Raw genomic sequence first — 18,479 nt, forward strand, 5'->3', positions numbered from 1 at the left:
TTCTAAAAACTAGTACACAGGCTAAGGATAGTAGAAAAGGATAGAGGACAATGAGGGGAATGAGAGAGGGAGAGGAAGAGCCTAGGAAAGAAGAAGCAAGTGTGAAAAGAAAGGAGGGAGGACATGGTGACTATTGTTGATTAACACTGAATTGTATAACTGAAATTTGCTAAGAGAACTTAAATGTTATCACCAAAAAAAAAAAAAAAAAGTAAATATGTGAGGTGATGGATGTGTTAATTACTTCATAGGGAAGAAACCTTTCACAATGTATATCAAATCATCATGTTGTACACTTTAAATATCTTAAAATTTTATTTCTCAATGATACCTCCATAAAGCTGAAAAAAAGAGAAAGGAGGGAGAATATGCTAAGCAAAGCCAGTAAATAAAAATTTAGATTGGAAAAATTAAGGGGCAGTGATTTATTCTATGCTATGGGACAGAATTAGATGCAAAGTTTCATTACATCTAAAACACAGTTTACTTATCTATAAAAATATCCACTCATACCTATTTTTAAGGAATAAATCTACATAGCAAAAATCCAGTTATATAAAACTTTTGAGTTCACTAAGTCAAAGCTAATTTTTTACTTTGAGCATCAATAACATTTACTTCTACACCAATGAAGTTGTATCCATGATCAACAACTTACCTCCCTGAAATTCAGTATCATTCAACAGAAAGGATTCTCTATTAGCATGACCACATTTTTAAACAGGCAATTTAGGGCAATAAATGTGGATATGTGATGAAGAAAGCTATACAGAAGTGCTCTTCTACATAATTCACTAACAGTGGTAGTGGTGAGGAACTTGCTCCTTCCAAAATCTTAGGGAGAAGACCCTAACACTGTAATGGTCACAGCTAAGAAAAGTTGGTTTGGAGTCTTAAAGTGGAGAAAAATAATTTTTCTTAACGTAACTCTCATGTTCCACACGAGAAATCTTATAATCCAAGCTATAGAAAGTTTCCAAGCACTGTGACTTGTTTCGTATACTGTAGTTCTCAACCCTTTATACTCACATGTGCATAAAATTCTCAAAATAACATCACTCATTACACAGTGATTTTTTAACCCACCACAAAAAGGTTGACTAAACACACAGTCACCTTATATATAAAGGAATACTCTCTGAGTTACATGGTTTAAATAACAATTCACAAAACAATCTACCCCACATCAAAGTGTAGAGTATACATGTAAAGCCTATATGTACACTCTACAGCTACAAATCCACAAAACCTAGAACTAATCCAGGCAACTCAACCAGATACAAAGCATCTGAAGTTAAAAGTCAACTAATATAATAAAAAAAGTAACAACTTTTAAAAGCCAGATTAAGTTAAATCCTCACATAATACTACACATTTTGAAAAATTTTAGTAACTAGAAATATTAATAATAATAGCTTTTAAAATGTATTTAAAACTACTTAAAGAGAGTAAGTGACTAAAAAAGCTCTGTATACTAGAAAAAATTAAATGTGTGTGTATATGTGTGTGTGTGTGTGTGTGTGTGTATAAAGTTTACTTTTAAATCTAATGTTTAGTTTTTCCTTACAATTTAAAACTACATACAGGAAACTCTAGAAGTCATAAATAAAGAAAAAAACAAAGTCCCCTCTTCTTGCTGAAATGTGTACATAATTGCAGTAGATGTAAGTTAGATATAAATATATACTACATGTATGTCTCTTATTCTATATAGAAATCTCCTTAAATATTTTCCCAAGGGAGTGGGAAAAATTTATTCTCTCAAATTGAAAGTTTTTGTCCACTAAAAATATTTATATTTGTTCTCAAAATTATAGCTGTCTTATATTCTACAGTTATTTCCATGTGAAAACTTCAATGTAAGTAGTTCATCACAGTCAATAAACTTGTTCAATGAATACTGAGAAATCTAAACTTATCCAGATTGCATACAAATGAAAATGTGTGCTATTTCAAAATTACATGCACCTCTTTAAAAATTACGGCTCTATCAAAGGCAATCTACAGATTCAATGCTATATCTATCAAAATTCCAATAGCATTTTTCACAGAAATAGAACAAATAATCCTAAAATGTGTATGAAACCAAAAAAGACCATGAATAGCCAAAGCAATTTTGAGAAAGAAGAACAAAGCTGGAGGTATCATGCTTCCTGATTTCAAACTATATTACAAAGCTACAGTAATCAAACAGTATGGTACTAGCACAAAAACAGACACATAGATCAATGAAACAAACAGAGAGCCAAGAAACAAACCCACACTTATATGGTCAACTAATCTACCACAAAGGAGGCAGGAATATACAATGGAGAAAAAACAGTCTCTTCAATAAATGATGTTGGGAAAACTGAACAGCCACATGTAGCCACATGCAAAAGAAGGAAACTGGACCACTATCTTACACCATACACAAAGATCAACTCAAAATGGACTTAAGAACTAAAATGTAAGACCTAAAACCGTAAAACTCCCAGAAGAAAACATAAGCAGTAAGCTCTATGACATAGGTCTTGGCAATGATTTTTTGAATCTGACACCAGAAGCAAAGGCAGGCAATAAAAGCAAAAATAAACAAGTGGGAGTACATCAAACTGAAGAACTTCTGCACAGCAAAGGAAACCATCAACAAAATGAAAAAGCATCCTACTTAATGAGAGAAAATATTTGCAAATCATATATCTAATAAGGGGTTACTATCCAAAATATATAAAGAACTATTACAATTAAATATCAAAAAAACGAACAATCCAATTTAAAAATGGGCAGAGGATCTGAATAGACATTTTTCCAAAGAAGACATATAGATGGCCAACAGGTACATGAGAAGATGCTCAGCATCACTAATCATCAGGGAAATGCAAATCAAAACCAAAATGAGTCACCACCTCACACCTGTCAGAATGGCTGTCATCAAAAAGACAATAAATAACAAATGCTGGCAAGGGTGTGGAGAAAAGGGAACCCTTGTGCACTGTTGGTGGGAATATAAATTGATGCAGCCACTATGGAAAGTAGCATGGAGGTTCCTCAAAAATTGAAAACAGAATTACCATATGATCCAGTGACTCCACTTCTGGGTATTTGTCTAAAGAAAACACTAACTTGAATAGATATCTGCACCACCATGTTCATTACAGCATTATTTACAACAGCCAAGATATGGAAACAATCTAAGCATCCCATCAACGGATGAATGGATAAAGAAAATGTGATACACACATGCACGCACACACACACACATATATATATATAAAGGAGTATTATTCATCCATAAAAAATAATGAAATCTTGCCATTTGCAACAACATGGATGGACCTTTAGGGCATTATGCTAAGTGAAGTAAGTTGGAAAAAGAAATGATATCACTTAAATGTGGAATCTGGAAAAAAAAAAAAAAGCTTATAGACAGACAAGCTCTAAGATAAAGAAAACAGACTGGTGTTTGCCAGAGGTAGGGGTGGAGGTGAGGGTGGGAGTGAAATGGGTGAAGAGGGTCAAAAGGGCCGTTTTTAAACAAGTAAGTCATGGGAATGTAATATACAGCATGGTGACTATAGTTAGTAATACTGTATTGTATATTTTAAAGTTGCTAAGGGAGTAAATCTTAAAACTTCTCATCACAAGAAAAAAATTTGTTCTAATTATGTAAGGTGACAGATTTTAACTAGACTTATTGTAGTGATCATTTTACAGTGTATACAAATACCAAATCATTATGTTGTACACCTGAAAATAATGTTAGACAGTGAATATACTTTTTCTAATTAAACTTTAACTTTAAAAATATGGGCAATTAATCGCACACTTAAATCACATTGGCTGAATTCAAGTTTAGTCCCTAAAGAATACTTATTTATGAAATAAATAAATTCAACCTAAATTACTTGATTATTATTTTCTTTTGTTACTTATTTTCAAACTATAAAGTTCATGTGCAAGAAGGCAACTTGAGGTACGTATCCTCTATTATAGGTCTACACCTAATTGTCTATAAACGCTAATGGAAACAATACTGAACCAGTCAGGCACATCAATTTCCTTCCATTCCCTTTTATTAATAAGAACTTCTAACCCAGCTCAACAACTAATCACATTTCAAATTACTGACTTGAAAAAAATGTATTAGAGGCACATTTTAAAAACAAATACAGTACGAAATCTTGCTTTTCACTGAATCACTGAATTTTGTTTGTTTGTTTTTTGGCTATTTGGATTACTTTCTTCTTCTGGGTAAGTTTAGTATGTAACTTTCATTCTTTAGACAAAAACCCACAGACTTAAAATGTATAAAAAGTTAACCTGGTATTGTCAGCTGAAGACACCAAAACTAGCACCAAAGGAACAACTGTACTAAATTTTAATGCTGTTCATTAATAGTTCCATTTTCCTGAGTTTGCGTTTGTTCTTTGGCATCGGCTTAGGATATAATCCAGTTTTCAGAAGGTGTTCCTTGCTGAGGCGAATTTGAGCACCATGCTGAAGCTGGAAAGAGCATAAAGCTTGAAGAGGGCGAAGCAAAGTCTGTCAAGATAAAAAAAAAAGATACTAAAAATAGTGTGACAAATCATGATATTCTATCTAAATTTTTTCCTTAGAAACAGGGATTATTATATTTTTTATTATTAGCTTTTAACTATGAAAAGCAACAGGCACTCAAATATATGATAACTTCTAAATAAATAATTCATTTAAATTCATACCTTACATACCACTAAGGAATTCCAGTAAGACACAAATACTAATTTTCCATATAGGTGATAAAGTCTAAATTTAGTTTTATACTTTAATATATTCAAACACTACAAAAATTGTTGCCATTATAATAACTAATCTGTAACAGCAGACTAAAAGAGACATTTAGGTACAAATTAGTTAATTCAGTTTCAATCACAGACTAACACAAGCTTCCCGCTAGTTGCTAACAACTGGATGATGGCAGCAATGGGTAAGTTTACTAATTCTCTCACACTACTCCATGGCCCACATACAAGTTGGATAACCAGGTGTGGGTGCATTTGAAATAACTGTAACTGTATACATACCTGTCTAAACTCAAATACCTACAGGGCCAGACATATAACATAAACATGTGACCTAGGTGGACCTATAAGGTAACAGAGAATGGTGGAGGTTGTCAAACAACTGAGCACATGTCCTTCTTAAAGTTATTCAAATTCAAAAATTAGGAAAAAAAAAAACCATTAACCCAGTGTTTTAAACATATTTGAGTCAGAGTCTTTCCTTGGGCCTGAGATCCCTGATCTAACACTTTTAAATAACAAACTTGATGGTGCAGATTGTTTAAAAAGAAAATAAAAGGAACAAAGATAGATTTAACTACAAAAATTTCACAATGTCTATGTGAAAATGTATTGCCCCACATATACAACAAAAGTGGCAGCAAAGGGCTTAACAGCTTTAATTTACAATGAACTCTTACAAATATGTCGCAGTCACTGGTAGTTGCTTCTCCATATCCATTCTTTTCTTCCGTATTAAAAAAAATCTAAAATTTTATTCAAGGTGGCAATGTGTCCAGCTAGTAATACTACATTGACTAATGACAGTTTATCCAACAAGATGTAAGTGGAAGGCCTTGGGTTGGGACAGACCTAGCAGGCATAGGCTTTTGCCTTTTCTTCTTGCCTGGAACATGATTGCTAGTTGTGGGATAACCACTATGTGACTACAGGACAATAAACACGAAGATTAAAGCCAAATACATACAGTGATGGACAGAAAGACAGAAGAAATCTGGGTGTCTGAAGTCCTTTTCAGCTGCACCCCCAGCCCTAGACCACTAACTTCAGCATTTCTTATCACAAGAGAAAAATAAACTCATATATGGCTCAACCACTGCAGTAAGGGCTCTGTTACATGCAACTAAATGTTAACTCCTAACTGAGACACACCAGTAAGAAAAAGACAAACATCTTGGAAAAGCTCTGCCTGACATTATTGCAGAAAGTCTCTTAGGTATGTTCTCATTTCTTTTCGTATCTTCAATTCTTCAAACAAGAGAAGAAATACAGGAATGACTATATATTACTTTACAGAGTCAACATAAGGAAGTGATTGAATCCTGAAACATCATACCTAGGAAACATACCTTGGACCATATACAGACTGAGACAATTGAAGTTTCTATTGCTATTTTATGACACTTATTAGATTCTTCATAGATAGAAGAGTATTAATACTCCTATGATTAAGGGCCTCCAACTTTTACTTCCTGAAGATAAGATTCTATCAATTTTCTGAGTAATTAAGAGAATGAATTTTGGAGATAGACAGATCTGTGGTAGTCACTAGGGCTGTTCACAAACACACCAGTCCTCTTTCATGATACATGATCAGACTGCATTTTCTAGCCCCCTCTGAAGTTAGGCATGGCCATATAACTTGACTTGGTTAATGAAATGTGTGTCACCTCTGGGCAGACGCTTTAAAAGTGGTGTATGATTCCCCACCTCTCTTTATTCCTTCCTTAATAAAAGTAGAATGATGTGTCTAGATGGTGCATCCGTCAGCCTGGATCCCTAAGTGACTATAATTAGCAGAGGTCCCCCTGGCAATCCCACTGTACAGACAGTGTGTTATGCCATTCTGATTTTGGGGTTTTAAGTGACTGATGCAATCACTTACTAGCTATGTGTTCCCAGATAAGTTATATAACCTCTATTTGCCTCGCTTTCTTCATCTGTAAAGTGAGGAATATTATGTCCACCTTATAAGGTTATTATTATGGTGCACTTACATGATACATTTAAAGTGCTTAGCATACAACTTGATTGATAATAAATGATAATGTTTCTCTCTACATTCATAACATTATATCTGGGGGCAATGTGAAGCTATATGAGAGGTTTACTGGTTCAGAAGAATAAAGAAAATCCTCTACTTACAAGATTAGTTTCTAAAAGTTTATTTGGGGGAAAATCAGTGTTCTGTAACTCCTTTGTCTACAGATGCAACGTGACAGTTTCAAAAGACCGTTATTAACAACTACTGGTGATGAGTAGAGCTAAGACATTTAGGTTACAGCACAAAGCTCTGCCACGTCTAGTTTCAAAAGTTCATAAGGCTTCCAAGGTATGAGTAACCCTGGTAGATGTTATAATGGCAAAATGAAAATCACCAACTTTCAGTTCAATTTTTCTGTCAATCTATAGACAAGAATCAGAGGCGAGGAAAGGCAAAAAGATGAACTCTTCCTGAGAGCCCGGTGTCAGGCAATTAACATACATTATCCCATTCGATTCTCATAACAATATTATGTGGTAACTATTTTTTGTATATTACAGATAAGAAAACAAACACAAAGAGATTACATGAATTGCCTTCTGGCAAAAACTGCTGATGCTAAGTGATAAAGTTGTAACTCAAACTTGCTTCAAAACTCATATCATGCTATTTCCAAGTGATTGAAAACTGCTCAAGAATAAAGGAAGAGAATGAATCAACAGACTAAGAAGGCCATTCTATGCCAAGTTCTTTATTTTGAGGAGCCCTACCTCTACAGAATGAAGCCAGCTGAAAAATTACTACTCTCCCCCATCATCTTAAGGTTTTATTAGGATGCCCCTAATAAAAGGTTATTGGGGGGAAAAGGCATGTTATAGCTTTCCTCCCCAGGAAGGAAAGAAAACACCTATTTCAGAGCAGATGTTCAGAAGAATGTACTAATTTTTTTATTGTAGCTAGATTTAAACAAGCTGGACTTGGCGTTCCCCCACTAAGAAAGCTAATTGTTTGCCAGATGTAATAATAAGCAACTTGGGATGTTTCATGCTTTTCTTCTGCTCATGTTCCTGTGACCATCTTATCAGCACCTCCCAAATCACATGTCTGACTATCAAGCATCCTTCTTCTACTCCTGGTCACTACAGCATAACCACTCCTGGTGACCACAGCAAAAAGAATGAGAACTCTAGGACCCCACTTTTGCTTTGGGATTTTATGTTCAATTTGATCCATAGAAAAAAAATAAAAGCTCCAAAAGCTGAAGAGATGATAGATCCTGATACCCTTCTGTATCTTAAACTTTGCCTGTTGTTAGATATTATACTAAAAACGTAAGATAGGTTTCCTGCTGTGACAGTAATTAATACCAGAATAATATATCTTATAAAACTGGAAAGGGGGGAGCAGTAGCAGCATTTGTAGTAGTAGTAGTAGTAGTAGTACAAACCCTATGCCAAACCCTAGCCCTATTATACTATAACTACTACTACTAAAACACCACCGCTACCAACATTAACGCTTCTGTTTAGGAATGCAGTAACGATCCAATTCCAATTGTGGGAATAATAAATATAAATCCATAGAAGATTCTTTTTATAAACCAGAAGAAGAAGAGGAAAGAAATTTTAAATTTATAGCCGAAGACCATTACATTTTTCCCTCAAGATTTAAACTTTTAATGAGGCCTATGTCTGATGTTGGCTGATCCTAGGATTTTACATCAACAAAAAGGAAAATACAGAGACTGTACAGAAAGTAAGCTTAAACAACAGCCCTGGGTTTCATCTTTCCTTTAAGAGACCTAAAAATAATGTTGTTTTCTGCTGAAGAACATACACAGATGATGGTTAATAAACAAAACAGAGAGACAAGTATAGGGGTATAGTAAGTGTTATATTGATGGAAGGTACACGGGAGTAGGTGATAAAGTCAGAGGGGAGGAAAAAAAAGTCTGAGAACACTCCCTGGTCATTTGGAGGAAGGATTTAGGATCCCTCACGCATTTTTTTCCTCAAAAGAGAGAAAGAGAAATTGCCTAGACCCAAAACTAAGTCTACTCACACAGATACACACAAAAATAGCCTACTCATGAAAGCCTACTTCTTTCAAAAGAAGAAAGTCTCCAACTCTGACACATACCATGGCTTAGGGTAGGGGAGAGGAAAAGGGCAATTCAATGCTGCTTCTGGCATTCTTTAACTTCCCTTGCTCTGGAGGTCTTTTGTTCTTTTTCTTGGTAACTAATCCACTTATCCAGTTACTCTGACCTAAGCTTTTATCCATTACTAGAATTTCCCTCATGGCTAAGGCACACTTTTATAATAGAAACCATGGTGTATAATGAGAGAGAGAGAAAGAAGGCAGGAAAGAGCATACTTTGTATGTGTGTGTGTGTGTGTGTGTGTGTGTGTGTGTGTGTTAGAGGAGGGAGTTATAAAACTCCATTTAGTTTGCTATTTTTTTCTCTTGTCATAACTGTAAAGTTTCTAACATGTTCTAAAAGATTGAGATGTTGGTGAGCTCACTGAAACATTATTATTTACTAATAATTATGAATTATATATGAAATCATCAGGCTTTCATGGAAATTAAATAAAACGTTGATTGCAAGTTATAGCCTTTTCATATTCTGTAGGCTTTTTTCTCAAAAAAAATTATATCTTTTTATACCCTAAGCAAGGTTAATAAGATAAACAGGGAGTTGGTATATCTCCTCGAATAAAAGCACCAATGGAAAAAATCTTGCTGTAAAATGTTCTTTTAAATAAAAAAAGTCTAGTACAAGAGAACACAAAATACTTAAACAGAAATACAGACTACTGAAAGACATATCTAGCCAAAAAAACTATATTTAATGTTATGCTACTTAAAAACGATTTAGCATATTACAAATGCTGTTTGCACAGCTTAGAATGAATATTTAAATAATGCAATCTGGAACGTTAAACTAACAGGAAAACACCAGAGGGGAAAGGAAGGTTATAAAAGTGCACAAATTTCTATCACAGATATAGTCTACTTGTCACTTAAGTTACAAATTTAACAAGTTATGCATTTTTAAATTTTCTAGACAAAAATCTAACCAAACTCCTACTTTCAAAAACTATATAACTTTCCAAAGACATACCTCTTGTATGTAATTATTTTTCTCCAAGATAGAAAGAGCAACAGCTGCACACTCCAGTGTAGAAAGGCACCTATTAGTTGGTTGTGCCCGAATTACATACTGACTAGAAATGCTAGTTTTTAATTGCACCTGAAATCAAAAACAGAATAGAATGTAATTTTTGTTTTAAGTTTAAAACTATAAGGTCTGTATTTTAAATACTAATTATTCTAATTTCCTTCCAAAATTGCCAGTTTATAAATATTAAATGTATCAATATCTTCTATATATAATATCCTTTTATTATTTTGTTAAATAGAAGCAAGAGGATAGTTACACATCTGACAAAGAAAACGTATTCAAAATATATACAAATTCCTACAAATCAAAAATAAAAAGACTAATAACCCCCTCCCAGTGGGCAAAAGAGTGAATAGACACTTCACAAAAGAAGATATACAAGTAGCAAATAGGTACATGTAAAAGGGCTCAACATGATTTAATGTAAATTAAAATCACAATGAGGGGCTTCCCTGGTGGTGCAGTGGTTGAGAATCCATCTGCCAATGCAGGGGACATGGGTTTGAGCCCTGGTCCGGGAAGATCCCACATGCCGCGGAGCAACTAAGCCCGTGGGCCACAACTACTGAGCCTGCGCTCTAGAGTCCGTGAGTGACAGCTACTGAAGCCCGTGCACCTAGAGCCCATGCTCTGCAACAAGAGAAGCTACCGCAATGAGAAGCCCTCACACCACAATGAAGAGTAGCCCCCGCTCACCGCAACTAGAGAAAGCCCCTGTGCAGCAACGAAGACCCAACACAGCCAAAAACAAATAAATAAAAATAAAATAAAATAAAATAAAATCACAAGGAGATAACATTTCACACTCATTAGAACAGTTAAAATCGAAAAGACTAACACCACCAAATGAGGATAGAGCAAGTGAAACTCTCATACATTGAAGTGGGAGTGAAAATGGTTTAATCACTTTGGAGAATTGATAATTGGGATTTTTTATTTTCTGGTTTATTCTTCCATTATTTCTTAAACTGATAAGCATATGTCTGTGTGGGTGTAAATCTATATAAACACACAGAGATACACACACATACACACACACACACACACACACACACACACACATATATATATATATATATATATATATATATATATATATCTCCTCTTTTTAGATAAAAGTAGCATACTACAGATACTTTTCTCCATCGAGACAATATTTTAGCTGAGATAGAGTCAGACATGAGAAAGGCAATAGAAAACTGAATGTCAGCATTTTGGTCGTCTGATTCCTACTTTAATTAAATGAAACTCAAGTAAGCTTACACTCATAAAGCCCACACTCTGATCAAAATCACATTTAAGGATATGTGATGAGAAATATGGTTTTTCCACTCTGATTGCTTTTTGTTCAAAAAATTATCCTCTACAACTTGTTTCCTTTCCTTCCTCAAAAAGAGATGAGGGGTAAAGGGGGAGGGAGAGAGAGAGGGAAGCAAAGTGGGCATCATAAAAGATTCACTATAGAATGTATTGCCCTATATATGATTTTGGAATATATTCTTTAAAGCATATTTGACTAATTATGTTTTAGATATCATATTAAAATTACTCTGCATTTCTACCAATGGAGAAGATGAAAAACAGATGCAGGGAGAGAAAGAGATGGAAGAAAATGGTTGAGAAACATGTATAATGATAAAAGAAAGCCTATGTTTAAATAACTGTAAGAATAATTCATGATGTTGATTAATTGTAATTACTAAAAGCTTTGATATTTCATCAGGTCAACTAGTAGAACAGAGTACAGACAACTACTGCTTTCAATACTTAATTCCAAGTCATCACTGGAGGAATTTATAACAAGCATCTGATTAAAACAAAACCTTTGGAAAACATGCAAAATTCACAGTGGATTTTGTTTATTGGAATTAATTTGATTTTTAAAAGAAATTTGTTATTTCAGGAGGGTGTTTTATTTCTTACTGTGGCTCACATGGCTGTATGAAAACAGAATTTGAAATATATCATTTGTTAAAAGACTTCAGAATATCCTTCACAAATCATCTCTCTGGGAGTTATCTAGTAACTGGATATATTAAAAGAGTATATATAAGATCTGCCATATTATTAGGATACATGTTATTAAAGCATGCTAATGTGATCTCACGGCACCTCCTTTTATGCTTATGTGCTATATCACCTTCATCACACACTTAATTCAGTGAGTAAATGAGCAAGACTAAAAAGAAACCCTGTTGATCCATCTTGTTGAGAAGTCATAAGCATCATAATAATTTTTCAGAAACTGCCTCATCTTCGTGAATAAAAGTTCAAGAAAATCCAAGGCAAAGTTAACTATTATAAGAAAGGAAAAAAATTAACATATGATGAAAGTATGGTATGTAGAAAGAGGAACTATTGAAAGACCAATATTATTATATCAAAGTTGACAATAGTTAATCACTTAATTTCAGTCATTTAGTTTCTCAGTTCCTGCTCACTTGATAAAAATCAGATAGCTGGACCTGATGGTATTAAAACCTATTTTTTAGTGATCAATCCCAAGATCATATAATGTATATGTAATTATAATGCTACATTAATTATATATCATTATTATTAATATATTATGTATAATTATTATATACAATCTTCATTTCCAATATTTGGAAGCCATGCTGATGCAAAGAATGCTTCAATAATTTTGATCTTCTTGGAAGTTGGTTCTCCATGGGTAGAAGTTGTCTGAGTGCTCTTAATGTGACTTCTTTAGGAACAGGAGTATCACTGGTTGGTTTAGAATTCTACTGGTATAGGTTGTAAGCCTATAATATAACTCCCATTTTAGAAACAGCCAACTCATCCAAATTTTACTTCTAGACTGAGCTTCAGATCTTTTCCACTGATTCTCTGGATTGGCTAAAATTTGAATTCCTTAAAATTCTTTTGTTGTTAATGCCTTCCTTTTTTGTCTTCCATTAAATATTAAATATATATTTAATATATAAGAATACCAGGTAACAGTTTGACAGCTATGATCACTGTTCAGATGCCTTTTAAAAGGGTTTTTTCAAATGTCTCCTTCCTAGATAGACCTTTAGCTATTTTTGTGATTTGTGTCATCAATAGTGTAGAAGTCATAGCATGTCCAGTGGTTTAGTAATGATCTTTAGGACTCAAAAAAATATCCAAAGGATTAACATGCCATGGCTTATGTTTGCATAACATGTCTTTAAAATAATTTACTATAATATAGTTAATTCTTTTGTCAAGAAAAATAAACTAAAAAAGCCCTCAAAATTAAAATTTTAATCATCTCCACACCCCCCGCCCCGCAACAAATGCTGTATTTTTATAATTTGATGGTGATTACGTGTTATCTGTTCTCAGGCTCTTTTAAGACAAGTTTCATTATTACATAAAACTACATGCTTCTCACTTAATTATTAAGAGTCACAAGACTTTCTAATCAGTTGATCAGCTTCCTTAAAGGTTTCTAGGAAAATCAATCTATTTTGCAGGCTTTCTGAAAAAACCCTAGTCTAGAACAAGCTAAAATAAACGTTTTACTAACATTCTGAATTCCTTATCAGTGGAAGACACACATAAAAACCCTCCTTTCTGAAGCACCCTTTTTTCTATGATCTTTCACAAACAAGAATCAGTATCTGAGCTTATGAGCTGCCCTTTGAAGGAGAGGTACTAAATCTTTTCTTCTAGCCCCAATCCCTCCATCTACTTCATTCCTTTCATTTCCTCAGTTTATTTCAACACTATGATCTAATAGTGATGAGTCCAGCTTTGGCATCAGACAGTTGCCAGTTTGAATAGAGACTTAACCACTTATACGCAAAGTCTCATGCACCTGGACACTAAGTGCTACCTAGAAAATGTACATATATTGTCTCATTTAATTCTCGCAAAGACCCTATGAAGTAAGTACTATTATCTCCATTTTACAGATGAGGAAACCAAAGTAGAGAGAGGTGAAGTAACTTACCTAAGGTTCCAAAATCAATCATGGTAAAGCAGATAAATGAATTTATAAAGTCTTCTTTGAGAGCTTGAGCTCTTCATAACTAGGCTAATAATTAAATGGATGAATTCTTAGGCAAATCCCAACATATGAAACAAATAAAACAAAGCTATTCTGCTGGAAAGCAAGGATGAGGGACTTCTGAATAATTTTAGGGTTCTTATGAACACAGTGTAAAAAAAAATGATATATGGGGAGGAGTCTTCTCAAGAATGAAAGTTTCTCACAAATGTCAATATCTATGTCTTGCTCCCATCTTCCCACACTATGAAGCCTGTAAAGTTTTTACAGAAAGTTAAGATTCCAGGATTAATGTTGAAACTCAGAAAATTTGATAAAAATAAGGTTAAAGGGGGCATTAGTTATAGATAAAATGATAATATTGTGCTACTTCCAAAACACATTATTGTTTAAAATTTTTTTTTCTGAGTTGACCTGAGAAACTTCATTTCATAACAGTTTCTATGGTAAAGCACAATTCCAAAATTACCAAAGAACTTGTAGAAGACATTGGGTTTAAAATTTAGTACTTTCTTACACATTAAAATGATAATTAAAGTTACACATTGCTTTTCCAACACACAAAAACTTTGATGTTAAAATTGCAAACATACAATTCAGAAGCCTAAAAATTAAGCACTTACAAATTTCAAATTTAAGCAAATCTAAATAATGATACAAAATTAAAATTCTGTTGAGTGACATATTTAATCAAATATCTTGACTAGTGTTTTTTCCTACTAATAAAAATATTTAATCTACCACTGTTTTTCACATAACTCCAAGTAGTGCATATCTGAAGTCACTAAGAACTATGGGTATGGAAATATCTAGAGAAGGAAAGTAAAAACACATAGATTCATGAGATCACAGAATTGGAAGTTATCTTTATAAGTCAAATAGTAATCTCCACGTTCTCAGGCATAATTATTCTTTTAAAAAGTTTAGAATGACAGAATTAAAGTTTAAAATAATATTGAAATATAATAATTTCTCTTAAATAAAAAAAAGTTTTATCTGAGTTTTTAAGCTTCCTCTTTAAAGAATTAATAGAGGCATGAAAACAAAAATTCCTTAAGATTATTGGCTACAAGGCTTCCCTGGTGGCACAGTGGTTAAGAATCTGCCTGCCAATGCAGAGGACACAGGTTCGAGCCCTGGTCCAGGAAGATCCCACATGCCGCGGAGCAACTAAGTCCGTGTGCCACCACTACTCAGCCTGTGCTCTGGAGCCCGCGAACCACAACTACTGAGCCCACGTGCCACAACTACTGAAGCCCACGCACCTAGAGCCCGTGCTGCACAACAAGAGAAGCCACCGTAATGAGAAGCCCGCACACCGCAACAAAGAGTAGACCCTGCTCGCTGCAACTAGAGAAAGTCCACATGCAGCCAAAAAAATTTTAAAAAAAAACATTATTGGCTACAATAACTTCAGAGTGATTTCAGTAAATTAACAAAACATTACACCATTAAACAAGCCAGAAAGAATAATGTGACTATAGATTACACGTCTTGGCATTACTTTCTGCTGCTATTTTTCTCAGCAATACTTAATGAAGATGAGTCTCTGTTGAATAATGCTATAGAAACTAACTTTTGTGATATCTCCTGAAATTGAAATTGTCCAAACTAAGCATGTCTACATGTATGCATTTATTCATACTGGGCTTACATCAATTTATATCCTTTATTAGGAAACTTAGAACAGAAACTGATTTAGGATATTAGAAATTGACTTACTAGTCTCACCTAAGTAATAACCAATTTTATAATGTCTTGCTAGTGAAACATTTTCTCACCAAAGATAAATTTCATTTAACAATTATCATTTCTACTCATTTCAAAAGCTGTCATGGCTTCATAAACAGCTATTGGAAAATAAATCATAAATTAGCCGAGGTGTGAAATAAAGCACACATTTTACAATTACTTCATAAGTTCAATTTGTCACATAAAATTTTTATTTTAAAATTTACTGAGTTAAATTGTACACTCTTTTACTTTATTAACAACACTTTTCTATAACCTTGAATTAAAATAATGTGCATGAATTGGGAGACAGAAAAGCACAGCAACTAAAAGCATAAGAAAGGAAATTAGACTTATTTAAATTTAACTCTACATTATAGTAGTATGACCTCAAACAAGATTTAAACTCTGAGAGCCTAAAACATTAACAACCTTAAAGAATTATTGTGCTTTAAGATGCTAATATATGTGAAGTACTCAGCAATGCCTGCCATACAGTAAGCACGCAATACAGGCAAAGATGTTGATGAGGGTGGTACTGATGCTACTGATGTTAACCAGGAGAGTGCTAGTGATGATTTACAGTGCTTTCTTCACAACCTAATGAATAAGTGTGAAGCAACTCAGCTTTATCGCAATAAAGCCAGATGAGTAGCCTGACCAAGAGTGTGGGATAAGATAAAACTTAGAGCCAGAAGAATGTCAAATTTTACAGGATGGAAGAAGAAAAGCTATTGAACAGGTAGAGAAAAAGCAGTCTTAGAAGCAGGAGAAAGAACAAGAAAAGAGTTTCACTGAATAACAGAGAAGAACAAGTTACATTGCCAGATAAATAAAATATTCCTAACAGTAAGAATCCTGAAAAACAAAGGCAGAAATATTTTCATTAAAGATATAATTTATATACAAGGAAAATATTCATATTTTACTCTTTTGCCCTTTAAGTACATGATCTAAGCATCATTAAAATGTGCAATATTCCCCAAAGTACTGAATCTTGTATCTAAATCTTTGATAGTTCTTTAAAACATTCCCAAACAACACTATGTAACAGAAGAGACAGACCAAGAATTTATAATGATTTTTGAAAATACTTTTAAAATGAAATTTTTTCATTTCTTGAATGACCTTGCATGACTCTTTTATCTGCCTAATATTTTCAATATATTTTCTCATCTTCTTCTACCTCTGCACATGTGTAACTTATCTGTAATGTTTAATTGATTTTATGACAGTAAAACTGGCAGACGGACATAAAAAAGAATTGGCTAACAATAGGTTGCTATGTTCCTTTGAAGAATACAGAGTACAGAATACTTAAATGATAATAAATTGTGAGTTGCAGAATATCACAATTTTTTTAATTGAAATATAATTAACTTACAATGTTAAATAGTTTCAGGTGTACCACACAGTGATTTGATATTTTTATACCTTTTTTTACCTTTGATCATTTTATACCAAAATGATCACCAGGATAAGGATAGTTAACAGCTGTCACCATACAAAGTTATTACAATATTATTGACAATATTCCCTGTTGTATATTATATCTCCATAACTTTGTTAACTTCATAGCTGGAAGTTTGTACCTCTTAATCTTCTTCACTTATTGTGCCTATCCCTTTACCCACCTCCCCTCTGGCAATCACCAGTTAGTTCTCTGTGTCTATGAGTCTGTTTCTATTTTATTATGTTTGCTTTGTTTTTTAGATTCACACAGGGGAATTCCCTGGCGGTCCAGTGGTTAGGACTCAGCACTTTCACTGCCATGGCCCGGGTTCAATCCCTGCTTGGGGAACTAAGATCCCACAAGCCACACAGAGTGGCCAAAAATAAAAATAAAAAAGTGATATCATACAGTATTGGTCTTTCTCTGTCTTATTTCACTTAGCATAATACCCTCTAGGTCCATCCATTTTGTTACAAATGGCAAGATTTTGTTCTTTTTATGGTTAAGTAATATTCCATTGTGTATATATACCACATATTCTTTATCCATTCATCTTTTCACAGACAATTAGGTTGCTTCCATATCTTGGCTATTGTAAATAATGTTACAATGAACACTGGTATGCATATATCTTTTTTAATTAGTGCTTTCATTTTCAGTTAAATAACCAGAAGTGAAATTGCTGAGCCATATGGCAGTACAATTTTTTAATTTTTTGTTTTCCATTGCATCCGTACCAATGTACATTCCTACCAACATTGTACCAGGGTTCTCTTTTCTTGCCAACACTTGTTATTACTTGTCTTTTTGATAACAGCCACTCTGAAAGGTGTGAGGTAATTATTTCATTTTGCTTTGGATTGCATTTCCCTGATGACTAGTGAAGTTGAGCATCTTTTCATGTGCCTGTTAGCTATTTGTATGTCTTCTTTGAAAAAATATCTATTCATGTCCTCTGTCCATTTTTAAATTAAATTGTTTGGGTTTTTTGATATTGAGTTGTATGAGTTTTTTTTTTAACATATTTTGTGTATTAACCCCTTATTGAACTTGTCATTTGAAAATGTCTTCTCTCATTCAGTAAGGGGCCTTTTCATTCAGTTGATAGTTACCTTCACTATGCAAAAGGTTTTCAGTTTGATGTAGTCCCACTTGTTTACTTTTGCTTTTGTTGCTCTTGCTTAAGGAGACAGGTCCAAAAAAATACTGTTGAGACCTATGTCAAAGAGCATACAGCCTATGCTTTCTTTTAGGAGTTTTATGGTTTCAGGTCCTACATTTAGACTTTAATCCACTTGACTTTATTTTTTATATATGGTGTAAGACAGTGGCTTAAGTTTTGTTCTTTTGCACATAGCTGTCCA

At 33.6% G+C, this 18,479-nt stretch overlaps 1 protein-coding gene across 1 annotated transcript in view; it reads right to left on the reverse strand.

Annotated features, from left to right (window-relative positions):
- Positions 1-4,037: 4,037 nt before the first annotated feature.
- The window catches only part of DTWD2 (DTW domain containing 2), a 127,180-nt gene continuing 112,738 nt past the window's right edge, over positions 4,038-18,479 (reverse strand). Inside the window, exons 5-6 of the mRNA XM_007180968.3 lie at positions 9,875-10,003; positions 4,038-4,524 (exon numbers count right to left, since the gene is read on the reverse strand). Coding sequence (XP_007181030.2) covers positions 4,354-4,524; positions 9,875-10,003 — 300 coding nt within the window. The 3' untranslated portion in view covers positions 4,038-4,353. The remainder of the gene's footprint in view (positions 4,525-9,874; positions 10,004-18,479) is intronic.

This window comes from Balaenoptera acutorostrata, chromosome 2, assembly GCF_949987535.1.
Source record: "Balaenoptera acutorostrata chromosome 2, mBalAcu1.1, whole genome shotgun sequence".
Taxonomy (NCBI): Eukaryota; Metazoa; Chordata; class Mammalia; order Artiodactyla; family Balaenopteridae; genus Balaenoptera; species Balaenoptera acutorostrata.